Here is a 27001-nt window from a genome sequence, read left to right as displayed (position 1 = left end):
CTTTTTTGTTAGTCATCTCACAAACCCTCACAATTATCTTGAAGCACATTGTATTGCATGAGCTTTGAATTATGACATTTAATGTGAATTCAAATTTACAGTACCATTCACATCGTACATTTTGTGGCTGTGTGGCATTTACTTTCATCGTTTTATTATAATGTACATATCAGCATTTAATTAGATTTTCATTAAACCTTCAATGACCGAACAGTTTTCCATATATGGTTATTCTTCTAAGCTCAAAATTTGCCCAAAAATGTCTATAAATGCACTTTCATGGATATTTTTTCATGAAACGAGATCTTTATCAGTCAGCAATCGCTGTGGCGGGAATGCCCTCGCCTAGAAAGAATAGGGTCAATGACACAGGCGTAATTAAGCAGGGCACTGACCCTATTTCCTGATAGAAGTGAGGGTTTTTCCACACTGATAACTGCTTGGCGACGCCCATCGGTGCAGACGCCTCTTCAGTCTGTCAACTGCAACTGAAAGAGCAGGAATGCTGCTCTTTTGTCCAACCGTAGAGGACAGACAGCGTCTGAGATCAAAGATGCTTTCCATCGATTTTAACCATCATAAAAAGAGAGCACATTTACAGGGCGCTCTATTTCATCGTTGACGAGCTCCTTACATCACATACACGATGTGATTACTGTAATAATAGACTGAGATAGTTGATTCGGGACAGTTCCCTCTTTCAACAGACAACTTCTTTGTTTGTTTATCTCTTTTTTAACCTTGAGGTATTTCCTCTGTGGGCTTATTTCAGGTAAGAGAGGTAATAAAGATAATCAACTCTCGCCACCTTTGTCTTTCTTTGTTGATTGTATGTTGTCACAGTTGTTTCAGTGTCAGCGTGTGAACGAGACTGTAAATGCCTCTATGGTCTGAACCTGTTTCTGACCTCTGATCATACCTGGCAGAGTTTCAAGGGAACAGAGAGACGCAGCCTGATAGGGATCAATACACTATCACACTATCATTATTAACCCTGGAGGAGCTAATGTAATTGCCCATTTTCCTCCTCCTTCGAACTGGTAACTATAAGACATATGGTAATTTATTTGATTAACTGACGCATAACTGGCAAATCATGGTGACATAGCATGCTGAGGTGCACACTGTGTACTTGTGACGTAACCAAATCACATCCAGAACTCCCTTTATTTTATGTCTCTCCTCTCTCTGATCTGGATATCTAAAGGATCTGCTAAAGCTGAAGAAAAAACTGAATAAAAGCTGCTCATGTTGAATTGATTTCACAGATTTCTTATTTAATAAGTCACATGTTGTTAACACACTGCTGCAAAATGTTGCCACATAATGACATTTGGCCCTTGCTGAGCCCATCAAAGGCTCACCTGACTAGCCAGGGGTGTGGCAACACAGAAGCTCTATAAATAAAAGCATGTAAAGAATTTCATTCATAACCCCAGCTGCAGCAGTCTCAAAGGAAACCTACCTGTCAGGCTCACCATGCTCAGATCACGCCCACTCCACCAACTCCTCTCCTGCATGCTGCTGCTCCTCGTCTCCCTCTCGAGCTCAGGGGAGAGCCGGCCTCACGAGGCCCACAAAGGCACACCTGATGCGGACAGAACGCACAGCCAGAGGGTGCTGCTTCTGGAGGCGGTGAAGACCGGGATCCTCGGCTCGTTGGGTATGGACAGGGAGCCCAGGCCAACCCGAAAGGCCTCTGAGGAAGAGCTGAGGAGGATGTATCAGCTCTACAGGGAAAAAGTGAGAGAGATGAGAGGAAATTCCAGCCGGCTGATGAAGGAAACCTGGCAATCAACCGTGTCTACTGTGCTCTTTCCGGCTACAGGTGAGATACATTTTTGTTCGACATCAGGAAGAGACTTCGGCCTCATTTAGTCATCGATGTATGAAGCCAGAGTGGGAGTGGGAAAGAACGTTACACGAATAGTTAAAGTACCTCTGCAGATTGAGACAAAAGGTCTTGTACCAGCGTGCTTTTAGGAAACCATGAGCGTGATAGGCACACCTTGTACTTCATGTTACACTTTGAGCACACATTTTTCCACAGTGTCATCAATGATAAAGCAATCAATGTTAGCATTGGAATTCAAAATAAAAGTGTTTGATCCATTTTTCCACTCTCAGTTGTTCCCCAAATGTCAAATCATTACAGGATGTTGCCAACTTTGGTTCTAATGAAGCTTTTCTTCATATATTTGTTTTTTAGTGGAGTCAATAAAAGTGGTCCGGAGAAGAGAACATCCACATTCAGGTCAACGCATGCAGTGGTACAGAGCTGTTTTCCACAAAAACCCCAATATCCAGACTGAACTGACACTAACTCGGGCTGAGCTGAAGATTTCCAGGCAGATTTTAGATAAACCCACTTCAGTTCTGCCTGGGACAAGACGAGAGATCAAAGTTAAAGTCAAAAGGAGAACACCGATGAACTCTGCTGCATGGACACACATAAACTCTCCAATACGTGCCAATGTGTCAAGCACTCAAGATTTGATGCTGGACATCAGCCCTGAGGTGGAGCGGTGGTTGAAGTCTGATGTTGGAGAGGCACTAGTTGTGGTTGTGGGGATAGCCGTGGGTGTAAAAGATGCCCTCAAGGCAAACCCAACCCTTGCTCTGGAATTGGGCCTCAGACAGCCCAAACCGGCCCTCAAGACGAGGCTGCCTCGCTCTAACAAGGAAGACGTCTGCAACGAACAAGGATGGTGCTGCCGGAAGTCTGTCACTGTGTCCTTCAAAGACATCGGCTGGACGGATTGGGTGGTGGCCCCGACTGAGTACACAATGCATTTCTGCGACGGCACCTGCCCCCACAACTACAAGCCTGCGAGCATGCACACGCAGGTGAAGTCTCGGCTGCATCAGATTAACAAAGGAGGGTCACCTCGCCCCTGCTGCGTGCCGGCGGCCTACGAGCCAATGGTCCTAATGCACTATGACAGTAGGGGAAAGTTGAAGCTGACTCCTTTCGACGACTTGATTGTCACTAAATGTCACTGTGCCTGAGGAGGTGTGCCTTTTTTAAGTTAAACCTTTGGGAGACAGTAGTCACCAAAATATGTTACATGCTGATTGTGTTGTCTAAGGCAGTGATTCTCAACTGGTGGGTCGCGACCCAAAAGTGGGTCACAGACCCGTTTTCAGTGGGTCGCGGGCCTTTGCCTGACAAAAAAAAAATTGTGATTTTATTTTGAAGGGCTTTTTTTTATGCAGCGGAATTATTCCAGCATTTACGGCACTTGTTCAGTGGTGCAGGAAAAACACCGACCAATGCCTTGTGAATCGCATCACGTGATGAAGCTCAGCCAATCAAATATGAGTATTCTGACAAGTTTCCTGACTTGAGTGAGATGTACACACACCATGACACACGGGGAGAGACGAGGATACAGACAGCAGAGCAGGACTGTTGAGCTGTGAGATGTGAAAGTCAAATCATAGGACGATCTCCAAAAGAGAGAAATGTCCAGAGAGACCAGCGTCATTCGACTGACTGGACAGACTCATAGAGGTGAATTCTTCAAACACTAATTTCTCTTTTTGGAAGATGAGAAAAATATAATATTGTGAATTTTTCACTTCACCCTGAATGGACTGAGTTTAAAGCTGCAGCGTAATTCAGTGAAAATATTTTTTCTAAATTGAATTTCATTACGTAATTTATTTTTTAATCCAGCCGTTATTTTACTTGAAATGAGAAGAACATGTATTCATGTATTTCTAATCCATCCAGTTAAATTTGAAAAATGAGAATAATATTTGTTAAAATATAATTGATAGATCTGTTCATTCATGTTTTTAATTTATTTAAAATGTATTTATGGACCTAAAGTTATATTTGTGTTTTATTATTGTCATTGTTTTATGTTACAGCATATTTTAGTACTATTTAATTTGATTGTCATTATTTGAAGTACTGCATTGTTTTATGAGGCACAGGGTTTTAATATTTAGTTTGTTGTCTTATACATTTCAATAATGATATGAAAACATAAATAAATGTTCTGATTTATTCACACTAAACTGTTGCACTTGAATATATCAACTTGTACATTTCATAATAAACACACGAGCATGATACGTTCTCATATTTGTCGTCTATCCAAAGACACATCAGCCACTGTATATTACAAAGGTCACGGTGCCCCAGAGAAATCAGCCGGTAAAGATATGATAACTTCTATCTCTCATTAAAGACCTTGACCTTGTGCTCACTGTGGCCTTGGCCAGCTGGTGAAGGAACACATCATTGGTTTAATTTGAAAGGGAAAATAGGAAACGCTGCTTGCTGTGTAAACTCCAGACTGCTCAGATTACATATCAATAACGACACTGTAAATGCAATTTTCATAACAGATTATCAAAGCTTCTTGTTGTGCTGTTGAGATAAGTTACTAGAAAAAGAACAAATGATCACGTGCGATATCCTATGATAAGCATGATCGCCAAGACAAGACAAAATAATTCACATTAGAAAAAGTTGCTCATAAGTGGAGCTCAAAACGTGCCAAAGTGCAGCTCAAGGGTTGGGCAATAAACAGAGCACCATGATGAGAAGTGTGCTATTGAGTGAGGGAACTGAAGTGAAAGGAAATTTGTGACAAGCTCCTCTGAAATACTTATAGTTTCATTTTTCCAAGTTGGGTAAAGGTCACTTGAATATGAGCATGTGCTGTTTTACAATTAATAAAGTAGATGCATTAAAGAGTGGGGCGTAAATTATGAAATGCACTTGGAAAATGTTCTAAATATTGTGTTATTTGTGTTTCATCTTCATAATCTAATTATCATAATAACACAACCCTCACAAATAGTCCATAACTATTCTGTAGTTCTAATAAATGTATATAATTTGTGTCGTGGCTGGTAATAACCATTAGGAACATTTCTAATGAGAGCAAATCAAGTTTCAATGATCAAACTGAATAATTTAATTCCAACAACTTTTGATTCATATTAAAAATGTGCTTGTGGAAGAAGTATATTAGCCGCATAAAGAAGATCTGTCGCTTTTCTACAAAACACAATGAATACGACATCATCTTAAATGTACACAAATTCACCGACTTAGACATGCATGCATATTGAGCATTTCATGTTCACATATACCCCTTCATTTTTCAATGCATCAAAAAAGTCATTTGTTTTTTATAGATTTATTTATTTATATATTTACCTGTTAACTAGGAAAACAACTCAAGTTAAATATGAATTGTCTATGCAGCTCAAATGTTTCTCAGGGCAAATGCAAAATTGCTGATACAAAAAAAGGACAGCAGAATACATACATAGCTTTACTACACAAGTGTGAATCGGTAATTCAGGAAGTATCAATAGATCAACCCATATAAAAAAATGATTAACTTGGATTGTTGTCAAGATGTGGTAATTTGCAGTACAGTGCATTGAGTATAACTCTGCCAAAAACAGGAGCAATAAAAGATCACAGTAAGCAGAATATACAGAACAGCTTATGCATGTAATTCCATTTACACTACACAATAAGTTATAGCGATAAAATAATCTGTATAATATCCATATGCTCCAGGAACTACAGTATTTTTTTGTTTTGTTTACAGGTCAGCTCTATCAAAAAGCATGCAGCACCTTTTTTGCCTTGTAACAATGCACATTTGTAGCATAAGCAATGAATAGAGATGTGTCCTATGAATCTGGCAGAATATACACATCTTCTTCTTGGGAGTCTGGGAGGATGGAGAGGTTACATGCCGGCTCATTGCCGTATATTGCATCATCTGGTGAATCACACTGCAAGTACACATCCTCTTCAGTTTCACTGGGCAACCTGCAGAGAAGCAATTAAGTGTAGCAGATAATGGAGGACGTTTTCTGATGTAAAAACCGTTGTGACACAAGGCAAATATTCTGTAAACTGTGTGCATTTCTTCTCCCGGTTTCTATTCTTGCGCAGACAAAAAAAAATCCCACACTGAGTCATCAGCTGGCATGTTTGATTAATTGATTCTAAATCATAGGAAACAACGGGGGAAGAGATTACATCCAGACGCCAGCCAAATTGTGTGCATATCATGATTGTGCAAAATGGGGAAATTCAAACCAACCACAGATGTTTCTTCATCTATTTCCGTTCTGAACTCTTTTAGGATCGCAGCAGTTTCATCTGTCATTTCAGCCTCAACATTTCCTCTAAAACTGATCCTATCTGTTACATTTTGACTTAAAATATGAAAACACTTCAAGCACAGCTTACCTGTCAAAAGCAGGCCTGTTGTATCCAGTCGTTCGAGTTGTCAGGTTTTCATAAATAGGGTTCTGTCCTGTTGACTGTTCACCGATCGTACTGATGTACTGATGGGAATCCTCTGGTGGTGTCTCTGTGTAGTCTTGCTTTTTTTTGTGGCTTCTCCTTTGTCCAAACTGCAACATACTCCTCATTTTACTGTGGTATTTGTACACGATCGCACCAGCTACGCTCAGTAGCAGTATAAAGAAGAACGTCAGCCCAACAGCCAGACCTGTACTGGAGCTGCTGTGGGCCGAACATGTGGCGGTCTCGTTTCCATGGACACAAGTGTTATTGACAATCATGATCTGCAAGTATGAAAGTTAAGGAATGAAACTGAGTGAGTGCATGGCATTGCTCACACTATTATATATAGTCATTTGAAAGAATAAACATTTCTTGAAAATCTACGAAAACGTTTTTTGTCGGTTATTATTGTTTATTTAAAAAGAAAAAAACTCTACATTGTCATGAAGTCTTATTACAGGAAAAAACGAATTAAAATACTTCAATTCAATCATAAATGATTAACTTCACAATACACTCCAGGAAATGCTGTAAAAAAACATGTATTTTAAGCCAAGTCAAACATTCTTCTGTCCAAGTGTACACAAATAAAATCATTGAACGTACCATACAAGGCTTCAACGTTGTGCGTCAAGGTCTGAGTCGAGAGTGAACTCATGTAGTTTGTCTTTAACAACTTGCACTCGCAACAGTGGAGTTCCCTTTTTGTTAAATCGTGGAAATGGACAATGAAAGTGCTAAAACCAGATGATTTCCTGTAAAAGCCCTTTCTGAAAATAGACAGCTGCTGACAGGAGCTGAATTACTATTATATTAAATCTGATGACTCTATAGATATGTTTCCAGTCTGACTAGTAATATAGTTGAAAGTGATGAATGTCATTTTTTATTTCTTTTAATTTTATGTTATTATTAATATTATTTATTATTTATTATTATTTTTCTATTTTATTTCATTCATTCTGCGGCTTTGTTTATTATTTTCACGATTATTTAACTTTCTTTTTTTTTTTTTGCAGTCTGACAAGCCTCACACACATTAACTGATTGATTATAGAAAGTGACACTTCACCAGCAGAGGAGGAGTAATTCAAATAAATAAATAAATAAATATTTGCAGTTAAATCGCAGCTCAATCAGTTTATTTCGTGTTCGTACAGCTGTATACTAGTAAACTGCTCCTTAATGTTATGGAGTATTGTTACTTACATCTTGCAAAAGAGATTTTTAATCTCAATGGGACTACCTGGTGAAATAAAGGTTAAAAAAATATTTTTTTATTTATTTATTTTTTTTCAAACATATTCGGTTCGTCATGCGTACCGAACCGTGAGCCTCGTACCGAACGGTTCAATACGAATACGCATACCGTTACAGCCCTATAGATCAGCTGTAGCCAGTTGGTTGCACCGCCGTTGCCCATAGCAAAGGTTGCTTGGGAGTTGTTTGTCTTCAGCTGGGCTCATGTGTGACTTCATGGCTTTCATCCTTTCAACTCTAGGACACATTATGACACATCACTTTTAAACAGACTTAGAGAAAAGTCTCAGAGCTCAGCTCAAGATCATCGGCCTTAATAAATCAACAACAATCGCTATGAATACATCACAAACAGCACAGACAGAGGAGATGGAGGAGATCATTCTGCCACAGTTCAAGGCCTTTTTTAATAGGCTGACAGAGGAACAGTGGGAACTGGTGAATGCACGCCAGACACCACCACCAGAGTTCTGATGGTAGAACTGTTATTGGACCTAATAAATACGTTGCCCAAAGCCATGCTGACCGCTTACGAAGCCACAAACTTTACAGAGGTAAAGAGCAAAAACATGGTCTCTGAAGAAGACCGTCTGGAGACACAATCGGTGACATTTTTACAAGTGCTCTGGACAGCAAAGACAAAGTCCAGTGTGAAAGTGCAGACAGTGATGAGGGACCAGAAACCCCGGAGAAGGTCTCACCAGACCTGACTGAGACAGAAAGTATTCCGTCTCCCGAGGAAATAATTAAGAGAAAGTGACACCACTGATCCTCTCTTGGATGTCAGACTCTGAGTTTCAGAGTTTGCAATTTTACAGGACCCTGGACAATAATGTTCGTAAGCAAGTTATTGAAGAACTGCAGGAGAAAGCCAAAACATGTCTCGTCGCATACTGGGTCAACTGAAGACCAAATTCAAAAGAGACCTCAGCAGTGACCTCAGCCCAATCGCTGACAATTCACGTAAATGGTTTAGAAAAAGAGAATCAAACGACTACTTCGAATACCTCGAGAACTGGTACAAATTGGCTGATGACAAACCACAGGCTGGAAACCAGGATTGTGTGGTTCCGATGACGAAGGGACTTCTCACCATGACAATGACACAGGAGCTGAGTAACATCCTCTTCACGCACACGCCAGGACGTTCGCTGCAATGCAACAATGGTGCTGCTCTGTTTGAGATGTGGGGACGTGGCACTTCGCCTCCTCCATCAAAAAACATTCGACGGCAAGTTCTTGCAGGTGATACAGGCCATATTGTCTTATCTTCATTACTGATCAGTAATCTGGTGAAGTGCTGCCAAAAAAGATTGGGCAAAGATTCAAAAGAGCAGCATGATTAGCACTTTGTTGTTCAGTAAGAGCAAGTATACATAAAATGCACACCGATCTCACGTGTTAAGAAATGTTATCGTTTTGATACAACCACACAAAAGATTTTAAGAAGCCAGTAAAGAGGTTCTTGAAGACAGCACCGAAAAATAGATCAGTAAAATAGGCTTCCTTTGATTCTTTGCAATATGGATGTTTGGATAAATTGACATTGTTGTTGGTGTTTTGTTTTACCGTCAATATGATGTAATTTTATTATTTCACGCAATGTTGAATGCAAATGTCTATTATTCCAATAAACACACAGGGATCAAAACAAGCTTAAGTTCATCCAACGTTAAAGTAGGGTTATGTCTCATCTGTCAATCAAGCTGCAATCATAAACGATATGAGAAACTATCATGTAGCTGTTAAAGGGGAATATTCAGTGTGCTACCAAGCTCCTCACACACGAACCAAGCATGCTGGTTGTTTAACCGGTACTTTACCTCCCCCTGCTGTTACTTTCACTGGCCGCATGCACAATACTCCAAGTCACATTGTTACAACTAATGGTTAAGTTTGAACCATAACTGTCTGGTTGCTTTCTCACTGCTGGTTAACAAAAGTCGCACATGTGAGGGCTCAGGTGTCGTGAGAGAGTTTTGATCTTGTTGAAGCAGCATCTCACACCACTTAACAGTATTAAAGTATAGCCTGACATGCAGGTATCCTATGGCGGGTCCATCTGTCACTTTAGCTCTTCACTAATGCCACGTCAAGATATATCCCTCCTCTTTTGCTTTTGCTGAGGTTTTCCTCATGTATTGATTTTTTTGTGTATTATTATATTTTGTGTTTTCTCCTAATCGTATACTGTATCAATAAACTTGACTTGACTGGATATTTGGGTGTTACGATGGCTATTTCTATTTTTTATTTACCCAGAACATGATTCATATGTGGCTGTTATTATTATTCGTGGACTCAACTCAACATTATGATTTGGGAGAGAGAAGAAAGTCAGTTATTGTTGGTGACACAAAAATGTTTCTATGTTTAGGAGGAAAGCTTCGGGGTTTTCTGAACTAAGAAAAAAGATGTCATTAAAATGAAAACGGAAACATTTTGGGCTCATGGTGAAGAGTGTCATCAAAATGACGAAGGCCTCACCAATGAACTTTCTTCACTCAACACCACAAACAGTCACTATTTTTCCAACAACTTTCTGTACACCGGCAAATATATTTTGGAAAACTAAAGTGGTTGAAAATTGTGGTTAAGTGGTGCAAAAAGAAAATAAAGAACCAAGAGGGGAAACTTTCAGACATACAGGTTTAACTGAGAAAGTGAAGTGAAAGTTTCACTTCACTAACTCAAGCCTAAGAGATGTTGCTGATATGTCAGCGCAGGATGTTTGCATATAAGATAAACATCAACAATATCTGGCGGAGGACATGCTGCATGAAGTGGTTTTCCTCACTTTCACAGGGCATTACAAACAGGCTCAACTTCAAGGCTCCCCCCTCCCCCGAAGGTTTATTCAGCAATAATACAATGTACACACACACTCACTCCTTCCCTCCTGCAGTCGCTTCCCTTTTCTATGTTACCATGGTTACCTTACAACCAAATTACACTCTCCTGGGCGGCAGGTGAAACAGCTCCACTGGGCCTTCGGTGCCTGTGAGGACAACAAACAATAAACAATCATTGCAGGCGTGCACGCCGTTTGGACTCTCTGCAAAACAAATGCTTGAGATGTTGAATGTGTCTCATGAATTTTCATTTGCATGCGTTGTTTTTACTGAACTGGATACATTATCATATATCAAACATATATTATCATATATAAAGCCCATTGACCTCTTTCTGTCGTGCATACAGCTGTTTTCATGGCCGAAGAAGCTGCTGCTGCTGAAAAGGAAAATGAGATTCTCACTGCAGAGAGAATACAAAAACGGACACAAAGGTATTTTTCTCCCAATTGATGTATCATATAATTCATGGGGTAAATGCTTCACGAATATGTGACAGAAATACCTATTTCTCAGTCATATAGAGCTCATTTGTCTCTAACAGACGGTTCATTCACCTTTGGAAGGTATTCATCTGGAAAGCAGTGGGAGACACTGTTGTCAGTTTTGATCTTCAGTCAGCAGTGGTGCACATACAGTTCCAGAGGAGGCAGACATTGCCACTTTCTGGCCTGAGACATAATGTCACAGACATTTAGGCCAACCCATGACAAGGAAGGTATATTTTTCTCCAAAAATATAAAGGCAAGTAAGCTGAATTTAGGTTATTACTTAAACACATCCACAAGTTCCTCACAACCCCCGGTTAGGTGTGAAAAAGTTTGCCAGGATCCACCATCTGCTGACACTAATAATCATGTTAGACTTGTCACACTGGGTGAGAACATCACCTCAGTGCCTACAAATACATTATATTGAAATGAATGAAATTGAATGATAAAACTGATGATGATAATAATAACAAATCTGTGTTAAAAGGGGAAATTTGCGGTTGTTCCGCAGTCCAGATGTGCAGAGCGCCTCCACAACACCCCCGCGCTGCGACGTGAGCACGCAAAGCCGAGGCAGCTGTGTCAAGTCGGCCAGAGACAACCGTGCAGATACAAGAAACAAGACGATTGAGTTCTCCTTCAAAATAAAAGAATGCCATGTCGCAAAAAAAAGATAATTGTTCAGTTTTAGTCAAGCGAAAAAGGACATCTTGACTAAATAATAACACAGCTAACAGTTAACTGATCAGGTGCAGTGTTGATAGGTCTAGTTATTTCAATAGTTTTGATCAATACCTGCATTTGCTGTTCACAGCTTCACTATTGAGTGTTGTGAAGGGGTGAAGGTTGCTTATGAATGAGCAAGCTGAACATATATTTGTCCCATAAAAGAAGGACAGGTCTACTGGTGAAAGTGCCTTCTGTTTTTATGCAACTAAACTGAGGGAAACACTGGCTATGGTAAGCTATCTCTTAAAGGGAAATCAACTCTTTTTTCAAATCTGGATTTAAATTTCGAGCAACGTTACAGCCTCAGTTTTTTTTTAAGTTTTAAAAATGTTTTTTAATATTATTATGCCTTTTGTATCCCTGGTGTTTATTTTATTCTATTAACTTGTATTTATTTTCAATATTTCATTGTTGTAATTGTCAACATTGTATCTATTTTCATTTTAGTTTTTCGTCTCTGTGAAAACCGAGCAAAGACAAAGCAGGTGAATGTTTTGCAGCCATAACAATCTGATAATGTGACAGTGATTCTGTCAGCCTTGTGTGTGGTCAAAAACACGAACGCAATTTAAAAATTGCAATTACTCTGCGCTCTGCCGTTTTGTTGTACTCACGTCAACCTCTCTAACCGGAAGCTGTGTGTCCTCATTGCGTGTCTCTTGACACTGACCATTGAAGGAAAACGGAGCAGAAGAGCGAAACATGGCGACGTCGAACAATCCGCGGAAATTCAGCGAGAAAATCGCTTTGCATAACCAGAAGCAGGCGGAGGAGACAGCGGCGTTTGAAGAAGTGATGAAAGACCTCAGCATTACTCGGGCAGCGAGGGTAACGACGCCGCATCTTGTGGTTTTTTTCATTATTTGGTCTCCCACCTCTTCTTCGTTTGTTTTCATCGAGCTGTCAAATATGCATTTGTAGCGCGGAGCCGCACGCAGCACAGGTAAACAATAACAAACGACGCTTCCTGCCAGCTGTAGCCTTTTTCTAGCACAGCTGACAACCAACAGAGCTGGCAGGAGGTACCAGTCCTGTAATGCAGATATGAATGACAGGGTCCCTCTTGCGAAAAAGTTATTACATTTTTTTTTGTCCCGCGCAAGTGGAAAGCAAAGGGGCGTGCATGCGTATTAGACAGCGCGCGTCCAACTGCAGCGAGGATTTTCACCTCGTCTCGTGCTCTCAGAGAAGAGGCGATTCATCAAAAAGACGTTACAGGCTGTAATAGAAATGTGCATATGTGTTGTAATGGTAAATACTTCGTGGTGTGTGTGGTAGGTACGGTAGTGATGCGTGGTGAAGTGTGTCTGCACCGTGGCTTTGTAAACTTGTCTGACAGGTCTTCAGGCCTGTGTGCACTGCAACGTGACGATAGACAGTCACACCAAAGATGAAGCTGGCAGATTATGTCGAAATTTAAGCCACATACAGTGCAGGCCTCCAAAATAAATCCTTCGGGAGGCAGGGATTCTGTATACTGACTAGCTGCTGGTTGGAAGCAAGAGGGGCAGACAGATTATAACGACACAGCACACATGAAGCTACTGCAGTGCTTGGATTCAAATATAGAGAAGAATAATGTGCAAACAATATCTGAATACATCCCTGTTGTCATCCTATGATATCCTGCTGCTACAGGATTGTTTTCTTATCGGAAAAGCGCAGGTGTAACGAATACAAATAATGATGGCTGAATTCCATTTAGCTGCTTTGGTGTCGGGGTCCGAGTGTTGTGCATGCCAGCTTGTTCATGTTATTAGTAACATGTGCTTTTCCTACTATTAAAAGTCAAAATGAAGCTTTAGCAGATGTGGGGATTTCTTCCAGATATATTTGTATATATACGACTGAAACTAAATTTCATTCAGTTTAATTACTACAAACTAATTGATGACTCAGTTACAGGATGACCACGTATTTCAGGATACACGTCCAGACATGTTAGCCAGAGAGCTCATGTAGATTTCATTGAATGCATTGTCAAACGGAAGGAAGCTCTTGTCTGAGCCAATGTCAGACCTGTGTGAAGTGGGCCTCTGGTTTAGAGTTTCATCCTTCTCACACTGTCCCCCACCTCTCTCCCCTTCACCTTCTCACTGGCTCTCTTCTCTCTGCTCCTGTCTTGCTGTGGTTGAAAAGATTTGGATCGTCGTCTTCCTGATCCTGAAATGTTAGTACAATAAGTAATCATTTGTCCTCAGAGTCGGCACACGTGTGGCTGAAGAGATGCACTCTTGAGGTTGAAGGCTTATCAAACTCCACCAGTGATGCAGGCGTGGTAATTGTTCTTATTTGATTTTCTGCCCTGCCAACACTGAGCAGTGGGCTTGCATGAGAACATTTAATTGACCGGTTATGGGTTCTCAAATGGGAAATGGAACTGGAGGTTGGTAAGGCATGTGCGAGTTCGGTCCATGTTGAATTTTCTCAGACGATCTTTGCTTCCGCCTAAAGTGTCTCACATGTAAAATGTATTACATTCACATTGCACCGCTGGCCTGCATCAAGCTTTGCCAGAAGATGTCTATCAAAACAGAAAACATCGATAAGCATGGTGGTTTCAGTTGTGCCATCTGTAAAACACTATCGCACAATTACAAGACATGCGATTGAGGTTGGATTACTATGAAGGTGTATAAATGTCCCCCTTTGCTGTCATTATTAATGGTATTGTTGACTCCATCTGGTTGATGTCGACCTGTTGAGTGTTTTACTCCAGTTTGCTGTTTTTCTGTCCCTGGAGCCACGACTTACCTTGACTGAGAAACAGCCATTTATTCCTCTTGTAAAGTTTCCACAGTGGCCTCTTGTCTTACCTGGTGATTCTCTGCTTCCAGCTACAGTTTCAGAAAACGCAGTACTTGCAGCTGGGACCGAACCGTGGGCAGTACTATGGAGGATCTTTGCCAAATGTCAATCAGATTGGAAACGGCACGATGGATGTGTCTTTTGAGGTGAGGGATTCTTTTTTTCTTTTTCTTTTCCTTTTCAGCAACAATTTAGTGGCTGCAGAGTAACACATGTCCATTGAATGTTGTCAAATGAACATTTCATTTGTACCAGGATTTGTTTTACAGTAATCATCCACAGCTGTTTCTTATAAATAAATAAATATCCCTTTTGCCCGCATCTCTGTGGCTGAGTGATATCCTGCTGTATTTAGTCAACACGGGGCAAATGTTTACATTTGCTTTTTTAAACAGCTGGTTAATGAGATCCTTGTTTCCTGGGTTAAATACTCTACACAGGAAGTGACATACTTAATGTTTATATGTGTAAGCAACAAGAGTACTTTGTTTAGAATAAATGGCAGAAGGCAGAGTAAATATACCGACCCACAGTCTACATTATGTGTCTGTTTTACAATAGAGCGCTAAGTCAAAATAACAGTCTGTTTTTTTATAACTATTCTCTCCAAAGTCTTGAGAACGAGAATTCATCCATAACTCTGAACTTCATATATTGCTTTCACAACTTATCAACCACGCATGATGCTGGAATTAATATTTATCATACAAAGCGTGGTTGTTTTTTTAGCGCCGAAAGTAAATATTTTCTGTGGTTAATAGTTACTAGAAACATTGATTTTCTTTATTTTTTTGTCGTAGTTTCAAAGACGGAGGGAAATGTTAAATTCAATTTATTATTAAGTTTGTGAAGGAAAATAATAAGGTTACGAAGGGAAACTTTTTGAAATTGCGAAATAATGAATATTCTAAAAATGAAAAGAATATTCAAGGTTGTATGTGATGACAAGAATACGAATGATGCAGACTGCTTTTCATCATTAACTCCTTGTTATAGTGCCGCCGCATAATTTCCACATTCTTTTTAATGTTGCCGTGTGTCCAAATTGTGGAAAACGTGGTTGAGCCAGTTTAAATCAATGAACGCGCATTCCAAACGTTATTTCCAGTGCTGATAACCACACGAAGTGTTTTTATTGTTCTGTGTGATGTTTTGGCAATGCTGTCAACTCTGCCAGTCTGTATATATGAGAGAGAAGAGCGGCTCCATTTTTCTTATTTTTTTCTCCCCAAAATGCACTGGAACCACGTTCTCTTGCTCTAGGCGTCTGAAGACATTGACGCTTAACACCAATATATGGAATTTCTAAACTTAAACAGAAATGCTGATCTCGTACTGCAGCGCAGTCGGGCAGAACACCGTTGTCCTATATCTTCATGTTTCCATTGCCATCCTGATAATATACGTACGTATACAATATATTGTCGTGACATGCATGTGTGGAAAGATGCAAACGAGTTAAACTAAGTAGAATGTAATGGCATATAATGTAGTAGCTTGTTAAGACATTTTCTTTTACTTTTAATACAAAATATGATTCTGTGGAGACTGAGATATGAAGGTAAATCTGACTGAGACCCTCCCATCGATGTTTTTAAAGACGGAGGGTGGTGGGAGTCGGCACTTTTGTTTCCCCATCAAGGCGCAGTTCCTCCATGAATCATGATAAATGATGTCCCATGCAATTATTACTCAAGAAAATACTTATTTTTCACTCATGTGAATAGAATGAAATGGCCACCTCCATGATTATCATTTTTTGGTTTTATAGGCATTTTTCCAATTTCCTGTCGTCCTTTTTGCCCAGAGCTCTGCTGACTTTCATCCGTGTTCTACATGCAGCTCGTTTAATGCAACAGCTCAGATCACAGGTTTATTTTCAAGGACAGTGTTACGGAGCTTGGCTACATGAACTACTGCAATACTTTTATTGAAATGAATGACTTCCAAGCATAAGAAAGGATTTACTTGTGTTTTAATTTCATATTCAGTACTGTCCAATACAGCGGACTGATGTTCTAAACCCTCACACACACTCAAAAAAAGGTGACTTGGAGATGAAATGTAATACAGTTAAGTTCATTTTTTCTTTCTTTTGTTTGACAGAATTCAGGGCTTGACGCGAACAGATCGACGCGACACCACGGGCTGGTGGACAGAGTCTACCGGGACCGGAGCCGCATCACATCCCCCCACCAAAAACCCCTGTCTATTGACAAACATGGACGCCAGATATCCTTTAATAATAATACTACCGTCTGCTTATTATGCTGTTTATGGAGGTACTGAGGTTAGATGCAGAAAACAGATTATTCTGGTTGAATAGACCTTTGATGTCACTCTTACTCGTAGTAAAAAATAACAAAGTTGTAAGTTGTCCCGGCCTAAAATGAGCTATAGGAACAGTAATATTAATATTTACATTTAGTTTGTGTGTTGCTTGTGTGTAATTTAATCAAGTTAATGAGCAGGTGCTCCTTGTTTCTGCATAGGATCACTGGGCTACAATGAAATATTTTTATTAGAGATTATAAAACTTTTGAAGATGCATGTTGTTATGTAGGCTGTCTTTACTCTGGTTACATGCCTAAATGTTGCTCATGGGTGTTACAGATGTTTATATAGCTGCAGAATTACTGAACTTGTTTTTTGCATGCTTGTAAACGACTTCCGCTTGCAATTAATTAAAGCCAAATTATGACTGTGTTCGTAATAAGCAGCATGTACAATGAGCCGGGCAGTATTATAGATTAGGCCCAAGATCACATCAAGAGCGTGATGTTAAGCTCACTGCTCATTATGCCTCACTGCTCTCACCTACCGCTGGTTTATTTAAAGTACCGCCAGCACTGTGCTTCTTGATTTCATCTGCTTGTGTGAACACATCGAATGTGCCAAGACTTCCAGTCTCCAGCTGTATTTTCTTAACCTGCGCTCTCACATTGACAGCTGTCCATATGGTTCAGTATATCTGTCACCACCACCTGATACCAGCTGGAGGAGGTAAGACAGCCTCTAGGGATGAAACACGCGCCCTGTTTATACTGCTCAATTCAATTTTATTTATACAGCCCAATAATCACAAATTTGCCTCAGGGGTTTTTACAATATGTACAACATATAACATCTTCTGTCCTTGGACCTCAAAAAGTCGTATCTTAGTGTTTTCTACTCGTTATGACTATATTTAAACTTAATAATTCTGACTTAAATCACACTGCTTTGCACTATTTATTTCCTGGAGGATAGAAGATGCAAGGTCAGGTCAATACAAAACAAACTGGGAACATAATGATAATACTCCTAATACTGATTTATGGAAACATTTGCATAATCACACATTTCGTGACTTACTTTCACAGATTGCTGTCATGGACAAAATGCTGCCTTTAGATTTTTTTTAATCATAAACCATTAAAATATACAGGATCACATTCAGATTATTCTAGATCATTGTGTTACAACTTGCTTTGTTTTCTTTGTTGTTGTATTTCTGTTGCTTTGTTTAATTGTGCACACAAATAAATCTCAAATTTATCGTTTAATCTGCAGATGATTTTCGGCCTTAATCTATTAATTGTTCGGTCTATCAAATTTGAGAAAATAGTGAAAAATGTCGATACCAGTTTCTATCCCAGTCAGTCCAAGATGATGTCTTTATGTATATAATGTCTTGTTTGGTCAGTCCAAAGATATTCAGTTTAATATAAATCAGTGAAAAGCAGGAAATCTCCATATTTGAGAAGCTTAAACCAGCGAAAATGGCTCATAAACAAAACAGTTGGTGATTATTTTTCTGTCAATCGATTAATTGATGAGTCGACTATTCGTTGCAGCTCTAGGTTCCACCTGGTTTAAAGCCAGAACTCATATAAGATGTATCGTTCCTGTGCTTAACAATAGACAGTATTTCTTTCTTAGATCTTACTATACAATTCACTTCGTGATATCTTTTTTTTTTTATTCTTGTGCTGCAGGACAAACTCTGACTCAGCACTGCACCAGAGCACACTAACTCCTGCCCAGCAAGCCTCTTTCACTGGAGGATCACAGGAGCTCCAGCCAAAAAGAGGTATGCATTTTCTCAACGAGTTTACATGTCAAAGTTGTCAATTAAAACTTAAAATCTTAACATCTGCAGTAGCTGTTGGTGGGTGGGGCTGATTTGATGTCAGCCTGTTTATTGTCTGTGGTATATTGCTGCTGTCTCTTGGTGGTTCAGTCGAGTGCCGTTTGTGATGCCACGGTCTGAATGTGGCTTTGAAGGCAGAGGAGGAAAAGGAGGAGTGCATCCAAGTGTCTGAAGAATTTCAATTTCAGGAGCACTTTGATTGACTTTGTATAAATCTCCTTGGAGACTTTTCTTTGGTGTTCGGCCATTATTGGCATTCAGTCTTTGAGTTTTTTTTAAATCTTTTTGCTCTCTCTTCATTTTTCTTCCTTCCTTTTTTTTCTTTGTGTGTTTGTCTTGGATCACATTAACCGAGGACATGTGGGCTGTGATTATTATAAGCTCAAACAGTCTGGACATCTGTAAACCCAAGAGACGAAGGAGAGTTTTGTTATTATTTTTCCATCTCTCCAGTTCTCCTGCTCACCGTACCGGGGGCTGAAGCAATTAAACAAGAGACTGATGAAGATGGACAAAACCAGAACTGGGAGTGCAAAAAGGTGGTTCATCTACATCCACATAATTGTTTTTCTCCATCAACTTTCATTTGTGTTCATCACAATACGAATTATTTTATCTCTATAGAACATTTCAAGATCCGAGTGTCCAGGGATCCAGTGAGTATTTTCCTGTTTTTCCTGTTTGGAGCTGGTGTGAGCAAATGTTTTCCTAAGTCCTAATCTTGGACGGTGAAGTGTAAATGTTATTCATTCAAATGAAGTGCACCTTTACTCACATCCGATAAGCGCAACCTATGAATGCAAAATAGCTTTAAATTGAAGCCATCTGACTGTAATTAACATCATTTTCATTCACTCTACCAAAGCAATAAGAGCTTGGACGCAAAGCATTTGCAAAAGCACCATTGGCCAAATGCATGATGTCCAAATATCTCTGGAGTTGTTTGTATTGGAAAACATTTCCAAGTGTTGCTCAGTAATAAGACGCTTAGTGTTTAGGTTTCGTCGTTGACATCAGCCAGCTGGGCGTATTAGGCTCGTCTTCGCCAACTAGTTTCACGGCACCCGTCTGTTTTCTGCAGCATATTCCCGTCTCCGGACCAGCAGCTGACCTCTTCACTAAAACCAGCAGCCCACAACACTGGCGGTTCTCTCCCTGACCTGACCAACATCCAGTTTCCTCCTCCGCTGCCGACCCCGCTCGACTCAGACGATGCAGTGGTCGCCTCGTTCAGCTCCTCCAACAGCACGCAGACTCTGGCTAACACGCAAGGTAACACCACCGACGGCAGTCTGCTCACTTTTAGCTGTAACATCGACAACTTTGGATTTTCCCAAAGATATGGATTCTAATTACTTTTTGTTTGAACATTGAGCACACTCTGGTGCCAATTTCTTTTTGACTCTGTGTGTGCTTTTTAAAACTCTCTTTTTCCGTTTTCTGTGCACTGGGTAGGAGTGAACACCTCTCAGCCCTCAGTAACCATGGAAATGCAGCCTGGGCAGGACGACATGGTTCCTCTCATCCTGAATGTGGGAGACTCCCACCAGCATCACAACCTGCAGCTCTCCCCAACATCTCCGCCTCTCACTCTCTCCCAGGTACAGCCGAGTGCTCTGTGCCATGACCTCGGCTCTCCTAAGAAAACCAATCGTGCATGTTCAATGGATTATTGATACCATTTAGTTTAGACAATTCCCATTCACATTGATTTTTTTGTGTTTGGGTTATGAGGTTACGTTTGTGGCGTAACAATGCCCAGAATGAGCAATTCTCATTAGTTATGTATAAAATAATTGATTTTAAAGATAGATTTTGAGCTTATATAGGGGAAATCGCTCCACTGAGCACGTCTTGTATGTTGCTGTGCTCCCCCAGGCGACCATCAACGCCATGAACCTTGAGCAACAGCTGTCCCAGTACGCCTTCTTCAACCAGCAGCCGTCGTCCCAGACCCACCAGAACCAGCAAGTGAGTTTCTCTCCAGCACTCACTCCATCGGTTTGTTTCATTCTTGCAATCACAAGCAGCTCTGAACTGTCCTCAGATCAACACTTCCTGGAAAAAAAAAAAAAAAACATTTTGATGAAGATTTGCGCCGAAGCACAGAAGCAGCAGTTCATGAATAATAAAAATAATGATTCAAAACATGATTTGTTTATTTGCTCAGGAGTTAAAACATGAGGCCTCTATGATGTTTTATTCTGAGTAATGTTATGTTCTCTTTATACAGTTATCAATATTTGAGTGGTGACATTTACGTTGACGTAAACACATAATATAAAGAAGAGGTAAAGACAGGATTCCACAAATCTATTCATGAAAGCATTGTAGTGAAACACAGGTACAAGATTTTATATTATGTCTGCCAACATACGATAAAAGTGATGCGCTTAATCTCCGATCAGCCAATATTAAAACTATAAAGTCATACTTGTCTGACGACACGATGTCTGTATCTATCTATAACGCTGCTCTTTATTCTCCAGCAGACAGGTTTGGTCCAGCTGTCGTCCTCCGTGAACTCCTGCTCCACGTCAGACAACCTGGCGTCCTCACAAGCCAACATGACCATGGACATGAACACGGTGAGCAGTGGACGCGTCTGTCTGCATCACATCAGTGTCATCAAAGTGATGACTGGTTCTTCCTAGTTGGTTCGCATTTCCTTCCTGACATTGTGAGGGTACACACTGACAAAAAGTACACATCAATTAAATAAAAAGCACAACAAAATGGGCAAAACATCAAGGAATCGAAATGCTTTTGCAAAGCGCTGCGCGTCCTTCAGATCTTGGCTCTTGCTGCTGTTCTTCTGCTGCAGTGGGAATGTGTTGGGATTACTGCAGACATGATGAAGTGGCCTACGCTCTCTTGGTCTCACTTATTGCAGCGCGGGGTCAAGTGAAACATTGTGAAGAGACACAGCAAGACACCAGCTTACATCTAACTTTCTGTTAAGTTAACCACAAACACTACACTCTTCAGTATATATATATATATATATATATATATATATACACACACATATATATACATTATGTACCACTTTGTTTTCAGAGGTGGCTTTCCATGTTTGACTCCGTTTCTAAACTGCAGATTTGAGGTCTAAAGCAAATCCAGTCACGGCAAGATGGAAAATACTTCTTTCAGTTTAATGAGAGTTCAAACAGGTCTGCTCTATAAATGATAATTGCACTAGTTTATATCTGTATCTAGAGGCCTTGAACTGCTTCGCCACTTCTCTATCTCATGCTACCAATATCTTGATATCGTATCTGTCTATTAATTGATTAGGAACGTGGAGATCTGAACTCCTGTTGGCTTTTGAGTGATAAGAGATTATCACTCTCATTTGGTGCACCTCTGAATCTGAGTGACTTGATAGTTTATCTGTTATTTGCTATGATAGTAAGCTTTATTTTCTTTCCACACTTATGGTTGTGTAGTTTATATTGTGATCAGACTAGAAATCTTTCCTTTTATTGTTTTGAGCATGTGCAAATATTCTTCTTTTGATTTCGTCTGATGAGTAAATTGAAAAGAGCATGACCGAACAGAACAAAAGAGAGTCGGTTCTCACTGATCCTCCAGTTTTACAGCATTCACTCGCTTAACTTGGATTGCTGGCAACATTTTCCCTCTCCTAATGAATCCCCTGTAGCTTTCTGTGCATCTCCCAGATCTTGTCTCAGTATTATTGATGCATTGATGTGACATGTGGTACATGTCGGTCATTACTGTAATTATTTTAATGATGCTGTATTTCAGCATTCGATTCTAGTATGCTGGGTTACAACCATTAAAAACAGCGAATCAATATGTTATTGATTCCTCGGGGCAGGTTGGCGAAAGGTAAACTGGATAACCTACAGTAATGCAAGCAAAGCTCCATATCCAGCATGAGGACTCTGACACACACAGACGCCAGTAAAGAACATCCTCCAATGTGAATAACTCCAACGTATCCTCTTGTATCAGGCCTCGTCCCTTCAACAGTACCGCAGTAGGGTCGGATCCTCTGCCAATCAGTCTCCGACCTCCCCCGTCTCCAATCAAGGCTTCTCACCTGGAGGTTCGCCTCAAGTAAGGGCGTGTGAACCAGTGAGCTGCTGGCTCGCTCTGTATAAACGTCACCGTGCATCGTAGTCCTGTGGTTATCGTTGCCAAGTAGGACTCTGTGGCTGCCCTCCTACAGCTGCTTGTATTGTGTTGACATTAGCAGATCTGGGCAAAGAAAACAATGTGATATGTCAGTTCATTTCAAGCACTCGAGCGAATCAAACCACAAACAGGCTATTTATTTATTTACCTGTTTAATTACTTCTGTAAATATAGAAGGCTAAAAAGGGACGACAATCTTGTGAACAAGAAGATCTTCTCAGTATGCTTCACAGGAAACATTTTTCTCAGCTGACATTTTAACATGTCATAGCAGGTATTTCACAGGTTTTTTGTTTCACGACGTAATAATTATTATAATTATTGTTATTGGTTACAACATGACAGAAGGAAGAATTGCAGGCAACATTCTTGGAGATAACAAAAACAAATAGAAGTATAATATATCACAATTTAGAGTTTTTAAATCCATGTCATGACTATGATTACAGTTATAGATGTTATAGACATGAGGTCGTCGCTGTTTTGCCCAGATCTGACCCCCAGTCTCTTTCAGCACTCAGTGTCATTGATGTGTTGTTCTGTAGCTGTGTCCCCGACCTTCCTTCTCTGCTGCTTTTGTGGTATTTGCATTGCATCTCCACTGTTTCCTTCCCAGTCTTGCTGTATAAGACTATGTACCGGAGGTTTTTATTATTTTTTATGTTCATCAGATCGTTGTGTTTTTTGTGGTTTTGCATCAGCATCATGGGGATTTAAGGTAGTATGGGAGAGGAGATGGTAAACCGACCCCCTTGAACCATCATTTCATTTTTTAGGAGAAGCTGCAAATCATTCTGGTGGTTGAATCTCTACAAACTGAGCCTTGCTTGCAGGGCGGTGCTTTAAGATAAACTAAACACACCCAAGGTAAACATGGATCAGGGTTGTTAGTCTGTTTGAGATTTGAAACCCTTGCATTGTAACTCGTTAACTGCTGGAGGGTTAGTGGAAAACTTTCCCAAAATAAAACCTTGAAATACACGTTAAAAAGTACATCATGTAAAGAAATTAGATTCGGTGCTTAAACGAAGAGTTGGCTTGCATTTTTTATTTGCTTACACTGAAGGGTGACTTTGTGTGTGTTTGAGATCCATAAAAAGAGAAATGTGTGCGTGTGTGTGCATTAGTTTTTAAATGTTTGTCCTGTTGTTTGCTTACCCAGCTCAGTTCTGACCTGAGCTGAAGTAGCTCACTCGTAGTGCTGAGGTTATCCACGGGCTGAACTTCCGCTGACGGGCTGTATGCTCTATTATTCTGCTCTGCCCTGTGGGGACATCTGCAGCACACACAGATAATTTGGTTTTGAACTAGGAGGAGCAGGGGCTGAGAATATGATCCAATTACTTATACATTAAGAGGCCACGATGAAATCTGAGAATTTCTGTCGCTGGTTCAATGAGGACATTCAAATGAGGAACTTGAAGAGAATTAGCTTCCACTGGATGAGTCAGTGAAGGGAGAGTCAAGTCACAAAGGGGATTATATTTTCTCTCCGCTTGGGTTTTATTAATTAAAACACCAAGGCCAGAAGGCAGCAGAGGAAGCGCGTATGGAAGGAGTTGCATTTTCAAAGTCCGCATTCCTTATCTTAAGCTGACTGATTTTGGACATTTGGTGGTCAGCTGTTAGTGTGTACTGACCTTTGGGATGATGGACTGGTTCTTATTCACATAGTTAATCAAGTCCCTTACTTGTGTATTTGCTTTCCTGTTCATTTGTTTAGTCGTTGACTTAGTTTCACATTCTTTCGCAGTTTTCATTAATATTCAAACAATATTTTAGTGTTGCGGTAGGAAAATGCTGCCAAAGTGGCACCTTGTCTTGTAAGTAGCTCTCTTTATGAAATATGCATGCGTCACTTCTTGTGATAGTGGATGCCTGCTGATATCTCTGTAAATACTGCGAGCTTTGCAAATATTGCAGGGACGGATTTAGTTTGCTTTTGTTATTGAAACAGCAGGGTTCAAATTCCTCACATGTTTGGTGTCTGTCTCTTGCTTTAACACCCATTGAAAATGAAGCAGTTGAAGTATGTGTTTATTACATGACTGTTAACTGCTTCTTCTGTGTGTGTGTGTGTGTGCCGTCCTTTTTGAAATTTAAGCTATTTGAACTTTTGCACAGCTTTTTCCTCTCTGCAAAATACACACAAGTCAAGTTACTCAACCCAAAGACTTCCATTTCCAGATGCTGTGAGGTGATATTTGTTGTTCCAGCATTGTTGCTGCTTTGACTGTGTCTTTTTCATATTCCACATTTTCATGTTAAGTGTATAACTCCTGCAGCCTGGATGAAGTGTGTGTGTCGTTGATGCTCCACACTGGGAGATTTTCCTTTTTATTTTATTTGGTCGAAATAAAGAGATTTGGCCTGTTTGTTGTTGCAGCATAACTCCATACTGGGCAGCGTGTTTGCAGACTTCTACGACCAGCAGCTCCCGTCCATTCAGGCCAGTGCTCTCTCACAACAGGTACAGACTAAAGCCTAAATGTTCAGTTCTTCTCTCAGCCTGCTCTTGCTTTGGAGCCATGACATGAGCAGCAGCGACAGCTGTGATATTTCTTCATGTTGTGATTGCCAGTTGGAGCAGTTCAACATGATGGAAACCCCCATCGGCTCTGACAGCCTGTACAACCAGACCTCCACCCTCAACTACTCCCAGGCGCTTATGATGGGTCTGACCGGTGGCCATTGCAACCTTCAGGACCAGCAGCAGCTGGGCTACAGTAGCCATGGCAACATCCCCAACATCATTCTCACAGGTGCTGCTTCGACATTTGATGTAGCTCACTTAAGTCTTGCAGCAAGTGGCTTTAGCTGTGTTAAAAACCATACTCCCAACCCAGAATAAAGCTTGTGATTCATATTTGCTTGTTTATCTTAATATAGTGAGAGTTTCTCTGACACTGATTCATTGCAGGACTCTTACGAATGCATTCGATTGTACCGTTATATACCCGGTAAACTAGCTTTAAATTGTCTGCCGTTTATGTTAATCTGCCGCTCCTGCAATGGGAGAGGAATGTATTTGCAGGTAATCTCTAAATAGATGTGATACTGACATACCCCACACTTCTAAGTAGGGAAGTTATTTTCCAGTTCTGTAGGAACGCACATGCAACATCCAGAGCGAGCGTTCAGTCAATCCACAATCACCAAGTATTCAACAAATAATAAACCTATTCAAATTGTATGCAACAGCATTTTTCCCTTCAGTTGTTTGTGACAAGTAGCAGCCCGCCGTTAACGGAAATGTGTAATTAAGATGTCATGGCTCGTACAGAGCAAAGACATTCAACAACATTCAGTCTCTTCTTGCTGCCAATCATGTCCTCTCATTTTTATCAGCGAGCCTTCCCTCTCCCCCTTAAAAACTCAAAGAGATAAAGATGAATACAATAATGATCATTTGTTTTCTGTCTTGCCTCTGCTCAGTGAGCGGGGAGTCTCCCCCCATCCTGCCCAAGGACCTGACTGGCTCGTTGTCCACAGATATCAGCTTCGATGTCGACTCCCAGTTCCCACTGGATGATCTCAAAATAGACCCGCTGACGCTTGATGGCCTTCACATGCTAAATGATCCGGACATGGTCCTTGCCGACCCCGCCACAGAGGACGCGTTTCGCCTCGACCGCCTCTAACCACTGCACCACCTCATGCCCAGGTGTGTGTGACTGCTGCTGCCCTGGGGGGGGGGGGAAACATCATGCGTTCAAATGTTATTGAAGACTGGAAACCTTGAAAACTGGAAGGATGGCTTACGACTGATGACAAGTTACGGTATGAATGATCGTCATGGTTGTGTCACTACAAATGACACTTTGAATTTTGATTTGTTTCGATGGTTAGTTTTCATTCGAGGGAGTTTTGATGAAAGTATCATGAGGGCAGAGGGAGGCTGGTCTGATATTCTCCATCAATGACGGACGAAACCAGGTCTGCAGAGCAAACCCTTAACAATCTACAGTATCACACACCTGTTAACAAAGAGTAGCTTGATGACTCAGAGGAAACACAAGTTTAACCTCCCTTTGTGCCAAGCTGACTGCTCTCAGCAGTACATTCAGTTTGGATATAAATTTCGTGATAATCCCTGCGTAGTTGGTCATCGACGGTTTGATTTGGTTTCAAATTTCCTCGAAAGCTTTGAGTGACGACGAGTCACTAAGTTATTTTCAGGAGATGCTGAATTTTGATTTTACCATAGTAAATAGCAGCCAATGGTTATGCATGAAATCACAAATCACTGTGCATACTTGTTTTGCCTTAA

The 27001-nt window shown here is 40.5% G+C and overlaps 2 protein-coding genes across 2 annotated transcripts; both read left to right on the top strand.

The window, feature by feature from the left end:
- Positions 1 to 1443: 1443 nt before the first annotated feature.
- gdf15 (Growth differentiation factor-15) lies at positions 1444 to 3009 on the top strand (the record flags this gene model as incomplete). Its single annotated transcript, XM_079284304.1, has 2 exons — positions 1444 to 1828; positions 2210 to 3009. The coding sequence occupies exons 1-2, from the start codon at positions 1480 to 1482 to the stop codon at positions 3007 to 3009; spliced, it is 1149 nt and encodes a 382-aa protein (XP_079140430.1). The 5' UTR covers positions 1444 to 1479.
- A 9314-nt stretch (positions 3010 to 12323) lies between these two features.
- On the top strand, positions 12324 to 26372 carry LOC306789461 (CREB-regulated transcription coactivator 1-like; the record flags this gene model as incomplete). The annotated part of the gene is made up of 15 exons (XM_079285424.1): positions 12324 to 12455; positions 14465 to 14581; positions 16542 to 16717; positions 17385 to 17438; positions 18413 to 18507; positions 19021 to 19106; positions 19192 to 19223; positions 19649 to 19839; positions 20023 to 20168; positions 20446 to 20538; positions 21057 to 21155; positions 22549 to 22653; positions 25118 to 25201; positions 25313 to 25493; positions 26167 to 26372. The coding sequence occupies exons 1-15, from the start codon at positions 12330 to 12332 to the stop codon at positions 26370 to 26372; spliced, it is 1791 nt and encodes a 596-aa protein (XP_079141550.1). The 5' UTR covers positions 12324 to 12329.
- Between the last annotated feature and the right edge of the window lie 629 nt (positions 26373 to 27001).

This window comes from Melanostigma gelatinosum, assembly GCF_949748355.1.
Source record: "Melanostigma gelatinosum genome assembly, chromosome: 15".
In the NCBI taxonomy this organism is placed as follows: domain Eukaryota; kingdom Metazoa; phylum Chordata; class Actinopteri; order Perciformes; family Zoarcidae; genus Melanostigma; species Melanostigma gelatinosum.
This window is presented reverse-complemented; position numbering and strand designations above follow the sequence as displayed.